General features: G+C 40.9%; 2 protein-coding genes and 1 non-coding gene across 7 annotated transcripts in view; all 3 read right to left on the reverse strand.

Moving 5' to 3' along the window:
• Window positions 1-643: 643 nt before the first annotated feature.
• On the reverse strand, window positions 644-11,494 carry TM2D3 (TM2 domain containing 3). 2 transcript variants are annotated; one of them, XM_012463890.2, is made up of 6 exons: window positions 11,398-11,494; window positions 10,825-10,902; window positions 8,816-8,973; window positions 4,635-4,809; window positions 3,006-3,081; window positions 644-1,391 (listed from the first exon to the last, which is right to left on the reverse strand). In XM_012463890.2, the coding sequence occupies exons 1-6, from the start codon at window positions 11,486-11,488 to the stop codon at window positions 1,226-1,228; spliced, it is 744 nt and encodes a 247-aa protein (XP_012319313.2). In that variant the 5' UTR covers window positions 11,489-11,494; the 3' UTR covers window positions 644-1,225. The 2 variants fall into 2 exon arrangements, with proteins under 2 accessions (XP_012319313.2, XP_012319314.2); XM_012463891.2 differs by lacking the exon at window positions 10,825-10,902.
• Window positions 6,185-6,287, reverse strand: LOC135274998 (U6 spliceosomal RNA). Its single transcript, XR_010342726.1, has one exon. It is a non-coding gene; the product is annotated as a U6 spliceosomal RNA (small nuclear RNA).
• A 1,582-nt stretch (window positions 11,495-13,076) lies between the features above and the next one.
• TARS3 (threonyl-tRNA synthetase 3) overlaps window positions 13,077-15,530 on the reverse strand; it is a 63,919-nt gene continuing 61,465 nt past the window's right edge. For 3 of the 4 annotated variants that reach the window (XM_064376309.1, XM_064376312.1, XM_064376313.1), the window contains 2 exons: window positions 15,223-15,337; window positions 13,077-13,886 (listed from right to left, as the gene is read on the reverse strand). In XM_064376309.1, coding sequence (XP_064232379.1) covers window positions 13,738-13,886; window positions 15,223-15,337 — 264 coding nt within the window. In that variant the 3' untranslated portion in view covers window positions 13,077-13,737. The other variant, XM_064376310.1, reaches the window with a different exon arrangement.

Genomic DNA, 15,530 nt, shown 5'->3' on the forward strand with positions numbered 1-15,530 from the left:
CCCTCTTCTAAAGAAACACACCTGTTCCATCAACAGTCTCATGGATACAAAAAAGTGTGTATTTGCTCTCAGAAAGAAAGGTCCACATAAACCAGGTCACTCCCATCCTGAAGCACTGGTCATGCACTGTGACAAGTTCCTCGTAAAAAAACAATTTAAGATTGGCTGTTTCTGGAAACAGAATGGGGAAACAAATGTAATGGGGATGCGCCACCTAGTGACCAGAGATGGAATTGTCACTCAACTAAGAAAAGGCTGCGCTTCAAAAGAACAAGTGATCATTGAAATGATTTAATTCACCTTTCAGGTAAACCGAAATTAACAAATCATCTGATGAATAAAATATGAAGATATTACCAAAAGATATTTTAGAGATGCTATATGATACGGTTAACAGTCTTCTGGCTAATACGTACAAGTGTTTAAAAAGCAGTAACTCAGATACTCACATTTAAAAGAAAAAATGCTAAAAATTTTTAAATGTTTCAAAAGCAACCTTGAGTAAAAATCTTTGTAAATTAATAACTGGGTTTTTTTTTCCCCAATAAAGGGTCTATAACAGATCTATACTTAAAAACATTTATATATTTCCACTGTGTCAATAAACCAGCCAATTTATTTAATATAGAAAACAGGCCCACAATATTTCTTAACTTGCCATTTTATTCATTTTTCAGCACTCTTATCTTTTATATACTACTAGGAAAATTTAAACCATAACTAGTCTTAAACATTCAATTCAAATTTTCATATCTACAGACCAGACTACATACATATTACACTGAAAAACTTACAGATGACTGGAGTTGAGCCAAGTAACTTCAATTAGCTGACAAAAAAAACACATCCCACTTCCTGCAATCACAGCTGAAAGGTTTTCAAGGCAGATTACATTTGGGCTGGAGATACAAGTGATACAGTTTGACTTGAGCAATACAAAACTAAAGTCATGGAATTAAATCGATTTCCAACCACTACAGAAGTCATTCTCTTGGCTTAAGTAAGTTTCAATTTTTTCACAGAAAAAAAAAAATATTTCAGGCAAATAAAAGCAAATTTCAGATTAGCATAGTTCAGTGTTTCATTTCTTTATATTACCTTTATCAAGGCAAACAAAGTACAGATGCTGTACATTAAAAACAGAAATGTATCACTCTCCCACATCAATTCCTACAGACAAAGGGCTTTTTCTAAGCACTGCTCCTTTCTGAAGCACATACCACACCTATATGTACAAAGAGCCATCTGCTGGTCCAACGTAGCCAACACCAATTAGCAGGACGTCTATCAGTGTCCATATTCCCAGGCCACCGAAGCTGAAGAGCTTGCCGAGGCCTTCTCGCCACTGGCCCAGGTAGAAACGGTCTGCTCCAAACCCACCGAGGGTGATGCTGTGATGGCAAACAGACAGGATTCCATGAGACCACCTCCACCCCAACTGCGGCCAGTTAGGGTTCCATCACCGCGTTACATCAGATTTGAGAGAGGGCTTCCAATGATCACAGCCCTTAATTGGAACACGAGTGACTATTTCACAAATTGACACCAGCAAATAATTACGGGCAGGAAGACTGTTTAAATGTCAGAAGTAAACATACCATTTTTAGCTAAAATTAACCTACAAATTTTAACTGTAGGTTAACAATATAGGGAAACCCAGTTAGGGGTATACAGGAACTCTATTATCTTTTCAACTTTTCTGTAAATCAAAATTATTCCAAGTTTCAAAAGTTTATATATATTTTTTAAAAAGCCAGTTGTTACCTTTAACTTGAACCACTATCAGCAATGGTTACCAATATTTTTTTTTTTTTTTTGAGACAGAATCTCTGTCTCTGAGGCTGGAGTGCAGTGGTGCAGTGCCAGCTCACTGCAGCCTCCTCCTCCTGGGCTCAAGTGATCAAACACGCACCACAATGGCCGGCTTTTGTATTTTTTGGTAGAGACGGGGGTTTCAACATGTTGGCCAGGCTGGTCTCGAACCCCTGACCTCAAGCAAACCGTCCACCTCAGCCTCCCAAAGTGCTGGGATTACAGGTGTGAGCCATCATGCCTGGCCTATCTTATTTTTGTTAGTCTCATTTTTCTCTCCTGGCCTCCTCTTTTGCTTTCCAGTTATACCTTTCCTGCCAGGCAAGATCCTTCTTTCCCCAGCCCAAATTCTAATGCAGAGGTTCTCAGCAAGGGGCAATTCTGTCCTCTAGGGGACACGTGGCAACATCTGGAGACATACTGACTGTCGCAACTGCAGGGGATGGAAGGTTTGCTACTGACAAGTAGTAGGTCGAGGCCGGTGACACTGTGAAACATCCTGTTATGCACAGGACAGCCCCAAGACGAAAGATCACCCAGCCCAAAATGTCAGCAGTGATGAGGCTGCGAAATCCTGCCCTGTGTCTGTAACGCTGCAGGCCTCAGGGTCTCAGACACCAACTCAAAACTTCAGCTGTAGGCAGCATAACCTCTTCACTAGTTAATCTGTTAACCAGGGTCCTACCTGCCCTTCCCTTTGGTGGGAAGAATTACTACAATTTCTTAAAGTGCTGTTGAAAAGTTTAACAAACAGCACATTTCTATGTAAGAAATATAAGCCTATAATTCTCTCCCGATGGTGAAATTATAGGCAATTTTTAATATTTTTGTCATTTTCATTTTTCCAGTTTTCAGTATTTAGCATGTATTACTTTTTTATAATAAGTTAAACTAAAGATGTACATCATAAAACTACCTATTTTAGATAGTCCACAGCATTTTACTGATTCGTGGTACATTCAGAATGGGAAAGCCATGTGCAGGCGCCTCGGGAGAAAAACTAATACGCCTGCCAGGGAACTCCACGGAGTCTCGGCTCATCACCTTACACTCTTCCAGCTGTTGCCTAGAGTCTAACACACGTGGTAGGATCTGAGTGAAGAATGAAGTGGCCTGAGCTCCATGTCTGGAAGATTCCACTAATCCCCAAGAAATCCAAACAGCCGTTTAAACTTACTAGTAACAAAGCTTACCTCAGAGCCAGAGCGGTGGACCACTTATAGCCTCCAGTCCAATTGCAATGCAGCATTTTCGGAAAAGTACGGTTACCTTAAAAAAAAGAAAAGAAAAGAAAAATATATGGTATAAAAACACTCTCAGAAAGACAATTGTAACAAATGGCCTCAACATTTAAAATCTGAAAAGCAAACCCTCTTTACAATAATGTATGTTTAAGTGAATAGTGCAAAACCCTTACCATCTCCAAGTACACACGTAATAATGAAATCAGCTAAGTCAGGATTACAACTTAAAGAACCAGACAGCAAGACTTACGGGAAGTTACAAGTATATGAGACAGTGTGGTCCCGAGGCACAGAAATTATCCAATAGGAAAAGATGAGAAAGTCTAGAACCAGAAACATACAATCACTTCAAGCATGACAGAGGCTACACACGGGTCAGCACGGAAGAGTTGAGACAAGTGGCCATCCATGTGGGGGGAGCCATTAAAGTTGTATCCACCTCACACCATCTACCAAGAGCAATTCCAGGTGGATTCTAAATCAAAATGTGAAAGGCTAAACTTACAACTTTCAAAAGACAACATAGCAAATTGTTTTTATAAACCTGGGGTAGAAAAAGATTTCTTAAAACCACAACAAAAGAGGACTAACTCTAATAACTTAATTATATTTTTAAAGTTCTGTTCATGAAAATATACCACAATGTTAAAAAAACAAAAAACTCAAAATCTGGGAGAGCGTTTCAGGGACAGTACAGATAATATCCAAAATATAAAAGAAGTCTAGACAACTTTAAGACTTCAAGAATTCTTGGAGAGGATATGGATCATCAGGAATAGTTACGTAGCGCTGGTGGGAATGTGAGCTAATACAGCCATTTAAAGAGTAACACACCTGGAAAGTACACGCTGAAGAAGCTCTTGCACATGTGCAATCAGGAGATGGGCAAAGAAGTTTTAACAGAGTCACAAGAGCAAAAAACGGCACATAATCAGAATATATTGGAGAGTAGAAAAAGCTGTGATATAAGCTTACAATAGATTACTACGCAGAAGTAAAAAAAAAAGAAATAAGAGAAGTCACACGGATGAATCGTAGAGCCATAATGTTGAGAGGAAATCGGAAAGTCCCAGAAGACCACCAGCCTGATGTCATCTTACACAGTCCTAAAACAGGCATTATCGAATATATGGTACTGTATTTTATTACATACATACAATAAAACTATAGAACATTTTTAAAAGGAAGTGAAGTGATAAGAAACAATTCAAAAGGGTGGTTACCTTGGAAGAGGAGGTAGAGCGACCAGGCGAAGGCAAGCACTCAGGTGGCCGCAATGGTATTGGTGCTGTTTTCACTGTTATTTTGGGTAAAAGTCAACTGCTGTGTATTACGCTTTATACTTCCCCTAGTTTTCTTATTTTATGAAACATTACATTTAAAAAGATAACGGAAATGCAATTTTCTGGATGCTTTATTTTAGTATGTTGAGTTTATTAATGAGGGTTGGCACATATAAAAAGCTGCTGATACCTGTTTCTAACTAAGTAATTTGACTCTCAAATTTCTGGTTAAAGTCCCTTCAATAAACGTAGAGAAAAACATTTTGCTGACAAACGTCCCTGAACTCTGACTTACCCAAGCAGTGGATGTGGTCCCGCACGGTGCAGTTGGCAGTATAGCGCTGCCGAGGACAGGACACCGTCATGCAGCTGGTGGAATTGGAACACTCGTAATCTGTTTCAGGAAGCTGCCAGCAAAATCTGCAAGTCATGTTAATGATGAAGTTCTTTTGGGATTTGAAGTCTTGATCCTATGTAGCAAACGATACAAAACTCATCAATTGCAATGAAGTAGTCTGTTAAGATGTCAGTCACATGGCACAAAATTCCTAAAACGTTTGTATTTAGGACCTAGGAGTAAGTGCCAGAAAAACAGTTACCAAAACAGTATGTATGCAAAACAAATGTATATAGTATGACCCCATAATCATAAAAATATACACCCAAATAAACGTACCTAAGGGAAAAAAAGTAGATAAATTCACATCAAAACAGCAAAAGTTATTTCAGGGTGATATAATTATTTCATCACTTTGGCTTAGCTAAATTTTTCACAGTAAACATGTACTTTTGTAACACAGCAAAGAGGAACATGTATTTTAGAAAGTCAATCACGAATGGCTAGAAGGAACTGATGAATGTATTTGCTGAAGGTCACTGAGCTTCAAGCTTCAAGCAAGGAATGGAATCCAGGTCTCTCAACCCCAGCCTGACGCTTCTGTAGTGGTTATCCCACCACTTTGCTTCTGAGTTGCCACTTCCCTAACATCTCCTACCTTGCACAGCCCGGCAACTCAGGGTTGTTACAGCTGCTTCCACCTCCAGAGCATGTGGAATGCTTTATCCAGAGGCAGCCCAACTCAGAAGCACTACATGACGTGTGGAGGCTCAGTGAGTGCTCCCTGGTGGCCAAAGATATTTTTTCATTTCAATTTCAAAAGCCATTATTTTGTTTTCTGCTTACAAAAGTACATGTTCTTTGTATGTTACATATTTGAAGATTACAGACAAAAACCTATAGGTGTTCAGAGCTAACTACTTTTAATCTTCTTTCCGTTTCTTTTACATGTATATTTATAAATCTGCTAAAATGGAATTATACTGAAAGCACTCTGTAGTCTTTTTACTCCACCTGACGTTACACTGTAATGCATATTTTTCAAATCATTTTTATGTGGTCACACAATCATCTCTGGAAGCATCATATATATATGTTATATATATATATATGTGTGTGTGTGTATACACATACACACACACATATATATATATATGTGTGTGTGTGTATACACATACACACACACACAAATACATTATGATTTTTTTCTTTTTTTGAGATAGAGTCTCACTCTGTTGTCCAGGCTGGAGTGCGGTGTTGCAATCTCAGCTCACTGCAACCTCCAACTGCCAGGTTCAAGCAATTCTCCTGGCTCAGCCTCCCGAGTAGCTGGGATTACAGATGCACAACACCACGCCCAGCTAATTTTTGTATTTTTAGTAGAGACGGGGTTTCACCATGTTGGCCAGGCTGGTCTCAATCTCCTGACCTCAGGTGATCCGCTGGCCTCGGCCTCCCAAAGTGCTGGGATTAACACGTGTGAGCCACCACGTCCGGCTCTTACTGGTTTTTTTTTTTAACATTTCACAAATTTGCATGTCATTTCTGAACAAGAGCCATTCTCAGTTTCTCTGTATTGTTCCAATTTTGGCATATGTGCTGGTGAAGCAAGTAATATTAATTTTCTTATCAATGCAAAACCACTTTTCATGGAAAGCATTCAAATGTGGATAAGGCATCACCTGACTTAGGCAAGCAGTTTGACCTGTTAGAAAATATGTTTACATCTGCCTATTTTCAGTGATGTGCTTAAAATACAAGTTTTTTTTTTAATAAGTCATCATTTTATTATTTGTTATATGATATTATTTTCATGGGTCTGATTGAATAAAACATGCATTTTTTATGCCACCAGCAGAAAACCCACTTTCAGCTATCAGACCACCTAATTTTATATCCTGGAACACCACCTGCTAATGTGGCTCCAACAGTAGATTGGAAACTTTCTTTAACTGTATTTCCATATCTCACAGTAGGAATATTAAAAATGCATTTTTCGATACTGGAATGATAGTGTTCAAATGGAAGTAACTATAACCAAAACACGTGCTTGTCTAACCCACACCATTAACAATCATTACTTTATTTGCAGAATGACACAAATTACATAGCATCCAGTGGACCTCTGTTCAAAGATGGCAAAATTGATTACATCTTGATTTATAGAAAGACGAATACACAATATGACAAAAGAAACGCATTTGAAAAGAACCTCAGAGCAGAAGGCTTGATGTTGGAGAAGGAGGTAGGTGCTTTACTATTGTAGTTATGTAATAAAATGAAAACACAAGGTTTTTTTTTAATGGTTTTTTAAAAAGTAGATAACACTCACGCCTATAATCCCAGCACTTTGGAAGGCCAAGGGGGGTGATCATGAGGTCAAGAGATCGAGACCATCCTGGTCAACATGGTGAAACCCCGTCTCTACTAAAAATACAAAAATTAGCTGGGCATGGTGGCACCTGCCTGTAGTCCCAGTTACTCGGGAGGCTGAGGCAGGAGAATCGCTTGAACCCAGGAGACAGAGGTTGCGGTGAGCCAAGATCGCATCATTGCACTCCAGCCTGGGTAGTAAGAGCGAAACTCTTGTCTCAAAAAAAAAAAAAAAAAAAGTAGGTAACACATGTACAAGGTACACATTTCAAGACACAGCAGGAGAGTGAGCAGTGAGTCGGTCTTGTCTGGCCTGGCCTCTGGAACCACTGCCCTCCCCCTGCCAAGCACCCTCTGCACTTCCAGGGAGAGCTTATTCTACACAGACACATTTATGTCATCTATATTTAACCTTCCCCAATACTTCCACTTAATTTTGTACACACGTCTGTTCATTATCTCTGAGCTTCCTAGTTCTTTTTAATGGCTACAATGGGTTTATTCTATTACACGTGTACCATAAATTAAGCAGTTCTCTCTTGGACATTTCACTTCTTTCGAATCTTTTGCTTTAACGAGCAATGCAGTTAAAAAATAAGCATACTTATTTGCATCCATGTATATATAACATAAATTTCTAGAGGTAGAACTGCTAGGTCGATGATTATATGCACTTATAAGTTTAACAGATATGACAAATTGCCTTTAAGAGGTTGACCAATTTGACTATCCATTAATAAGATATGAGTATCTGACCCTTATACGCTCACAAACTCAGAGTTAAGTCAAATTAAAAAAATTTTTTTGCCCATCTGAGGGTTAAAAATGTATTAGTTTGTTTTTAATTATGAAAAAACATACACGTTTTTCACGTAATAATACAAATAAATCTGTTTGTATTTCCTTTCCTATGAACCATCTGCTCATGTCCTAACACAGTTTTTCTATAAGACTGTCATCTTTTCCATGTGGGTTTTTAGGAAGTGTTTAGGTATTATTGATATTAGTGTATTAATTATCACATGTTAGAAACACTTTTTCCTAGTTTGCCATGTCTTTTGCCTTTAAGCTTTTTTTTTTTAAGATCATGCAGAAATCTCTGATTTTCAGTAGTCAAATGTATCAATTCTTTCTTTTATGGCTTCTAAACTTTATTTCACACTTAGAAAAATATTCCCCATTTTGAGATTATAATAACAACTATCTCGTATTCTCTCTGTACTTCAGGATATCATTTTTCACATTATATCTTTGGACTATCTGGAATTCGTTCTGGACAAGACAGGGGTTCCACTTAATTTTGTTCCAGAGAGCTCCCCAGGCATTCTGGCATTTACTGAATCCATCTTCTCACAGACAAACACTGGGCCCTCAAAAGCTCATCTATGGCAGAAAGACGCTGCCACCCGCTCTGTACACTAGCTGTCACTACTAAGAACACAGAACCCATCTGAACGAATCAGACTTGCTTTAGATATGCTAGTAGACTAAGCTCTTCTCCAGTCCGACAAAGCAACATTTCTGTCGAGGGCATTTCCAGCAGACATCAACTGGCTTGACAGTTATCATTATAACTAAAACAGTAGTGAGCTGACACGAAAAGGTCTATTGGGTTTTTTAAAATTTATTTCTACTTACTCAACAGGGCAAACATAAAAGAATATAAAAATTATTCAGAATTTATTCTCAATAGTCATGTCTGAACTGCTCTTCTAACTTGAAGTTTACAGTGAATGTATTTAGAATAAGTAAGCTATAGTACTTACAACACAGGTAACAGATGGTTTCACTGCACAGTCAAAAGTGACAGGCTTCCCATAGATACAGGAGAAATTTGTTGTGCAGTCTATACAGTCTGCAGGAAGTCTGCTACACAAACCATTGCTTGGACACTTCATCACATAAGGTGGGATTTCAGTACTTTCTGTGAGAGGTAAGAGAGAAGCTTATTCTCCTACAATACTGATTCAAATAACAGAGGAGAACAATCTTCTAAGGTTAAGAGACATGATCATGAGCAATTAGACACTGCACTGGAATGGAAAAAGCATGGGACTGGAGCCAGAGACACCTGCAATTAAAGCAGAGTTCTGCAAATAACCAGGCTGTGTGACCTGGTGGGCACCATACTTGTAAAACATTACTTCATTCCTGCCTCCCAAGTGGCTGTGAAAACTAAAGGTGCTCATATACAAATAATGCACAGAAAATTCTGGGTATACATTAAGAGCTTTTTAAAAAAACTATCATTTTGTAAGTTGAAAAACTAAAACTTATAGTAGGGTTTGTGCAAAATCACAGAGGAAGTCTGTGGCAAAACTGGAACTAGAACCCAAATTTCTCCATTTCCAATCCAATGTTCTCTTCAAAAATCTGAATTCACTAGTTTAGAAATGAAGCCACTGACATCCTCAGGGCATCAACTCTAGAAAATGTCATGATTTCACACTGGTACTTGGATACGTCATATTTGCTAATATAACATTTACAGCTTTATGCTACCAAAGTTCAAAATAGTTCTCTATTTTAATAACTTCTTCAGTGAGCAGCAACTTTTTTTTTTTTTTTTTTTTGAGACGGAGTTTCGCTCTTGTTGCCCAGGCTAGAGTGCAATGGCGTGATCTCACAGCAACCTCTGCCTCCCAGGTTCAAGCGATTCTCCTGCCCCAGCCTCCCGAGTAGCTGGGATTACAGGCATGCGCCACCACACCCAGCTAATTTTGTATTTTTAGTAGAGACAGGGTTTCTCCATGTTAGTCAGGCTGGTCTCAAACTCCCAACCTCAGATGATCTGCCCACCTCAGCCTCCCAAAGTGCTGGGAATACAGGCGTGAGCCACCGCACCCGGCCTCAGCTACAACTTATTTCCAACCAACCTAATCAGGTGTGCAATGTATTTTTACCAACTGAGAGGATCAAAATTGCAAGTATTCCTGAAAAGGGCTTTCAAATGCCTCCAAGAGTCAAGAACTCTTGTGCTTTCTCTAAAAAGTAATCTGCATTTAAAATTCAAGTGCACTATTTTTTACATCCAAATAATCAGTAAAATACCTCTGCCAGTTTCAATTCACTGAAGTAGTGTCACTCTAAAGTGATGAAATTAGAGTCAAAGCCTCCACTCAGCAAAACACACTAATGCTTATTTAAAACTGGTCCTACTTTACTCACTGTATTAAGTGGACAATTCTACAAAATACTCTTTTCTGTGATCCCATGACTATGTGGCTGGGAGGTGGACATTTAGAATCACAAAGCAGAAATGACTTTAGGCCATCAGACCAACCCCACCACTTTAAAGATGAGAACCAAGGTCCAAAGGCATAATTTGTTCAAGATCCCAGTAGCAAAACCAGATCTAGATTCCAGGTCTCCATCAGGCCCTCTGTGATCCTTCCATTTCACACAGTCCTGGGGGAGCCTTTGATATATAACATCAGGAACAGGATTCTAGAAGTAGAGGAAATTTGCTGAAGGGAAAGAAGCACTGACTGAAGGTTACTGTGATGGGTGAAGTGGAAAAATAATAGAAATAAGGAGACAAATGAGCGTGGGACTGGAAAAAGAGATGAGGTAGAAACGTCAAAAGGTATCCAAATGCCAAGACGATCTACTGAAAATGGCTATGTATCTGCCCTTAATTCACATCATCTAAAATACAATAAAATATTCAAAAATGGAAAGTGACTTCGTATACTAAAGGAAATTTTTATCGAAAACAAAGAGAAATTACTAGATATAAATACACACATTTACCAGAATAGAAAATGTCTAGTACCTGCTGCCCTGGGAACTACTGTGAATGTACGTGTTGGGCCCGGATCCTTTATTGACTGAGCCAGCGCCTGCGATTGCTCTAAATTTAAGGATCGTACAATTAGACAAACATGTTATCCCGGGACGAGAAAACCTTGTTTTGTGTGGTTAACACGGCGGGTCTACACCAGGCCAATAAGCTGCTCATGAAAACCTCACGGCTTGGCATCCAGAAAACACAAAACTTAGGGACGAAACGTCAACGGGTGGACACCAGTTCAGATCTGCCGGCAACGAGGGACCGAAGGGTGGCATCGCGCTCCAGTTCTGCCTCCCCAGCCGAGCCCCCAAGCGCTCCACCTCCGTTCCAGGGCTCCGCAGCCGTGATGGGCGGCTCGGTATCGTCGTAACGGAGGGGCGGCCTCGGGCCCGGCGGACAGGGCGCTAGACTCCAGATGCAGCGACGTGCCGCCCGGAGCCGGGCACTCGGCCTTCTCCCTACGTGAGCCTCCGCCCGTGGCCTAGCCTCCTAGCAGCTCCCGGGGCCCCGCTGCCACTCAGCTCCACCCCGCGCTGATCCCGGTCTTTGACTCACCACCGCCTGACAGAATGCAGAACTGCGAGAGAAAGAGCAGCAAGCGACACAGGACTCGGAGGCCCCTCACCGGGCGCACCCCAGCAGCCATCTTGCCGGCGCGTGCACACTTCCGGGCCGGGGACCGGCCCCGCGAATCGGGGCGGGGCGCGGGCGCGCGCGTGGGGGAAGCGGGGCGAGGCGGGTGCGGCTCGGAGCCGGAGCGGGCAATGGGCGCAGGCGCGCTGCGTCTTCGGGCGGCCGGCGTCTGCGCTTGCGTTTTCCCCGCGCGGGTAGCCGGTGGTTTTTCTTCCGGTTGCGCTCTCTCGGAGTCCCACGAGGAGGATGCGAGCCTGGGAGGTTGCTTGTTTCCCCCTCGCCCCTCACGTCCTTGGATGAGGGGCTCACTAATCTTTCCACCGCAGGAGACCTGAGAAAGGTCATCCGTGGACCGAAATGCACGCCCGAAGCCACCGAGAGCAGAGGCGGGCAAATGTGGGAGGCCGGCCGCCCCGGGGGTGGTCAGATGTTGTGTGCTGGGTCCTGTGCGAAGTTTCCGAGGACAGTATCGCGTGGCGTTTCATCCTAAAGACACTTATTTACCGTCGGGGAAGCGGCCCCGGGGCGACGAGGGCCCAAGGGGCCCCTCTCCTGGGGCCGGCGCTCAAGCCTGCCGTGGTTTTCACTTTTGGCCAGCTCATGGAAGATACGCAGCACTTCTAGAAAGTTCCTCTCAGACCTGGAGGAGCAGGATGGCCCGAGGCGCTGCGAAGTGAGGGGAGGGTCCAGAGCACAGCCCTGCCTGGGGAAGGTAGGCCATGGGGGAGCATTGCTCAGGCCCCGGCTCGCTGCGACCCTCGCCGGTTTCTCTCACAAAACACCTGGAAAACACCATGCTGGTGACCTGCGCTCTCCTCCCACCCACCTGCTGCGGGATCATTCATTCCGGGGTCTTCTGACTACCATCCCTCACGTGCATAATTGATGAATGATTTTTTAAAAAATACATGGAAAAGTGCCTGCACATAAGCCCTGAATGTTAGCTTTAAAAATCGTATCACAGCCGGGCGCAGTGGCTCACGCTTGTAATCCCAGCACTTTGGGAGGCCAAGGTGGGCGGATCACGAGGTCAGGAGATTGAGAGCATCCTGGCTAACACAGTGAAACCCCATCTCTACTAAAAATAAAAATAATTAGCCGGGCATGGTGGCACGCGCCTGTGGTCCCAGCTACTCGGGAGGCTGAGGCAGGAGAAACGCTTGAACCCGGGAGGCGAGGCTGCGGTTAGCTGATACCGCGCCGTTGCACTCCAGCCTGGCGACAGAGCAAGACTTGGTCTTTAAAAAAAAAAAATCTTATCATGCAATCTGTACCGAATACTACTACATAGGTCTGATAGATATTGTTTTGCCAACTGTTCACATCCCTCAGGAAGTTAACTAAATGATCAGTATATTGAACAGAGAGAATTTCTGACATTTCCTTTGAATTCCACAGCACCTCACCAAATAATACTTCTTGTTTGGTAGCTGAATTCTCTATTGACATAATGCCATTTTAATTCAGTTCTGAGCAAGTAACGCATTCCTCTCTGTTAAATCTGAAATCCATTTCAGTATATAGATCAATGGAATGTCATCCCATCAAAAAAGTAATTTAACTCTAGGTGAGCAGCTTAACTGAAACACTGGAAACACTGATGCAATTCATTTGGGAATTTATTTTTCCTAAAGCTGAACAAAACCCAATTATGAATTACAAACATTTAAAAGGCAACTCTTAACCTATAGTGCAAACACCAGATTCCACAAAACTGAATTCCTCTGTCAGTAATCCAATATTTAGTAGTAGCTGCTGCTTTTGTGGTTATTGGCTGAAACAAAATTAAGTAATGATTCCAATTCTGAAGAAAAAGTTTCAGTGTGAATTTTAATAAAACAGTCATAAAAATACCTGAGACATATTAGAACATAAGATTTTCCCTCATTAAAAAAAAAAAAAAACTGCAGACTTTTATTTGAAGCCCATCTTTTGAAAATCACAAATCATAGCCCTAACATTTCATACTCATTTCCTAGTGTTTTGTTTCCCTTTTTCAATAAATAATATTTCCTCATTTAAGTTTCTCAAGGGATTAATTGCTGGAAAATTTCCCACATGTGCACTCTGACTGTCCCCTGTGGACATTAGTGAATTAAACTTTGTACATGTCAGCTACACATTCACTGTCTCCTTCCTCAGCTTAGTCCATGAGTGGACCCATCAATGGCTCCAAAGTCTTAGAGGTACTAACATGTTAAGAAAAATACATTTTTAAGGGTCAAAACAAAGTTACACAGAAGCAAATACCAGGGAAGGACTTCAAAAGTCCTCCTCAGCAGTGAGTGCCCGTGACTTCTTGAGATTCTTCAGTTTATCAATTGCAGAAGTTACTAAAATCTCTCCATGAATTCTGTTGTCTCTTGTTCGCACGTTTACAGCATTATTTATCTTTTCCTTTTCTCCAACCACTGCAGAAAGGAAAGGTAAAGAAATGTATTTTAAATCAGCAGTTTACCAAACATTAAGTCAGCAGTCACATGATATGTTTTTATCGACTTTTTCTTCATTATTAATACATATCATCTAATGAGCATTAGGTTCATCCTCTGGTAAGTTTCTTGAGGGAAGGAATGACTTCTGATCCCATCTCTCTATTGTCCACTTGAGAGAACAGCTCTTGTGGTCCTAGGGTGCAAATGAGAGTGGGAAGCTCTTAGAGACTCACTCACTCCACCTGGCATACCTGATGAGCCACGGGTGGACACCAGACCCATGCCAGCCCACCAGAATTTTCTGAAATGTGGGTATAAAGTTTGTTCTCTCTAGTGACCCATATTGTGAGATGATGCAGGAATCTACAGCCATGCTTCTTGCCATACAGAAGGAAGAAATCAGTCTGCAGATAAGTGGAATAAAGTAGATATTTAAGAGAAGGATAAAGAACCAGAGCAAGACAGGAGCCAGAAATGGGAGAAACAGTCCTGGTGAGGGCTGAGCTCTGATTGCTCTTCTAGAGGTTTGGTATTTAACTCTACCTTTCATGTCATGGGAAACTCCAAGACCCTTCCATTAAATGCTGTCTTTGTCTAAACTAAGTTGAGATTTCTGCCACCATAAGAAGCCTGATTGAAACACCACAACACCTACTATGATGTCAAACATGATCAGTGAAACACTGTCAATAGAGCAACTCTATGCATATTTATTTTACCTTCTATAGACTCTCAACTTACAGGAAATAGCAATACTTTGCCTGCAGTTATGTCAATGTTAGTTTCTCTTTATTTTGGAATCATTTTTAAAGCCTAAATTTTAGATTCTGCATCTATTTAGTCATGTGCTAAAAGGACATTTTATTTTTCGCCTAAATCTCTTCCTTTGGATCATTTTAAATTTGGAATCTTTTCTTTTGTTAGTTTAATCCCAAAGATTCCTCATAAGCCAGAAAAGTGAGGGAAAATATTTCAGGCCTATGAGGTTGAAATATAAAGAATATAATTCTACTGATGGGATCATTTTCACAGTTCTTTTCATTTTTGGCAGGCAATACTAACTATTGCTAGTAAAACTACCCCAGGGGATTCAGGTGAAACTTTATAACTCTTCTTCCAGCAAACAACAAAGAGCACCTAGGAACAGCTAAGCCAGGAACACTATGGACTCTTCTTTTTGTGTAAGTATTAAATAGACAAATCATGATAATCAACTAGTTGAACGATATTTCTTATTTGGTCTTTTGAAATTGAAGTGAAAAAAAAAAAAAAAAACCAAGCATTTGGAAAAATATATACAAACTTAAATTACCCAAAATAAAATTGTACTGAGCCAGCTGTGCATTTCGTATTTTCTTATTTAGTGTACAACTATGATCTAAGTCAACGTCAGCCATAAATCCTTCTTCAAAAAATTCACTGGATACCTAGAAGAAAATGAAACACCTTTATTGTTGCATTATGGTACCTAGTCTCCAAGAAGACCCCCAATGTTCCCCACTCTTGGTATTCACATCGTTGGAGAGTTCCCTGCTCACTATACCAGAGCGGGTCCATGTGACCATAAGTAAGTGCAGAAATGTTGGTGTATCATTTCTGAGACTAGTTCATAAAAGACTA

Source organism: Aotus nancymaae, unplaced genomic scaffold (genome assembly GCF_030222135.1).
Source record: "Aotus nancymaae isolate 86718 unplaced genomic scaffold, 86718_ANA_hifiasm-v0.15.2.pri h1tg000014l, whole genome shotgun sequence".
In the NCBI taxonomy this organism is placed as follows: domain Eukaryota; kingdom Metazoa; phylum Chordata; class Mammalia; order Primates; family Aotidae; genus Aotus; species Aotus nancymaae.

Coding starts and splice junctions, on each gene's coding strand:
- TM2D3 (XM_012463890.2), bottom strand. CDS start 11,488: ATGGCTGCTGGGGTGCGCCCGGTGAGGGGCCTCCGAGTCCTGTGTCGC. Junction 10,903..11,397: donor CTGCATTCTGTCAGGCGGTG/GTGAGTCAAAGA, acceptor CCTTAAATTTAG/AGCAATCGCAGGCGCTGGCT. Junction 3,082..4,634: donor GGACCACATCCACTGCTTGG/GTAAGTCAGAGT, acceptor CTTTTTTTTAAG/GTAACCGTACTTTTCCGAAA.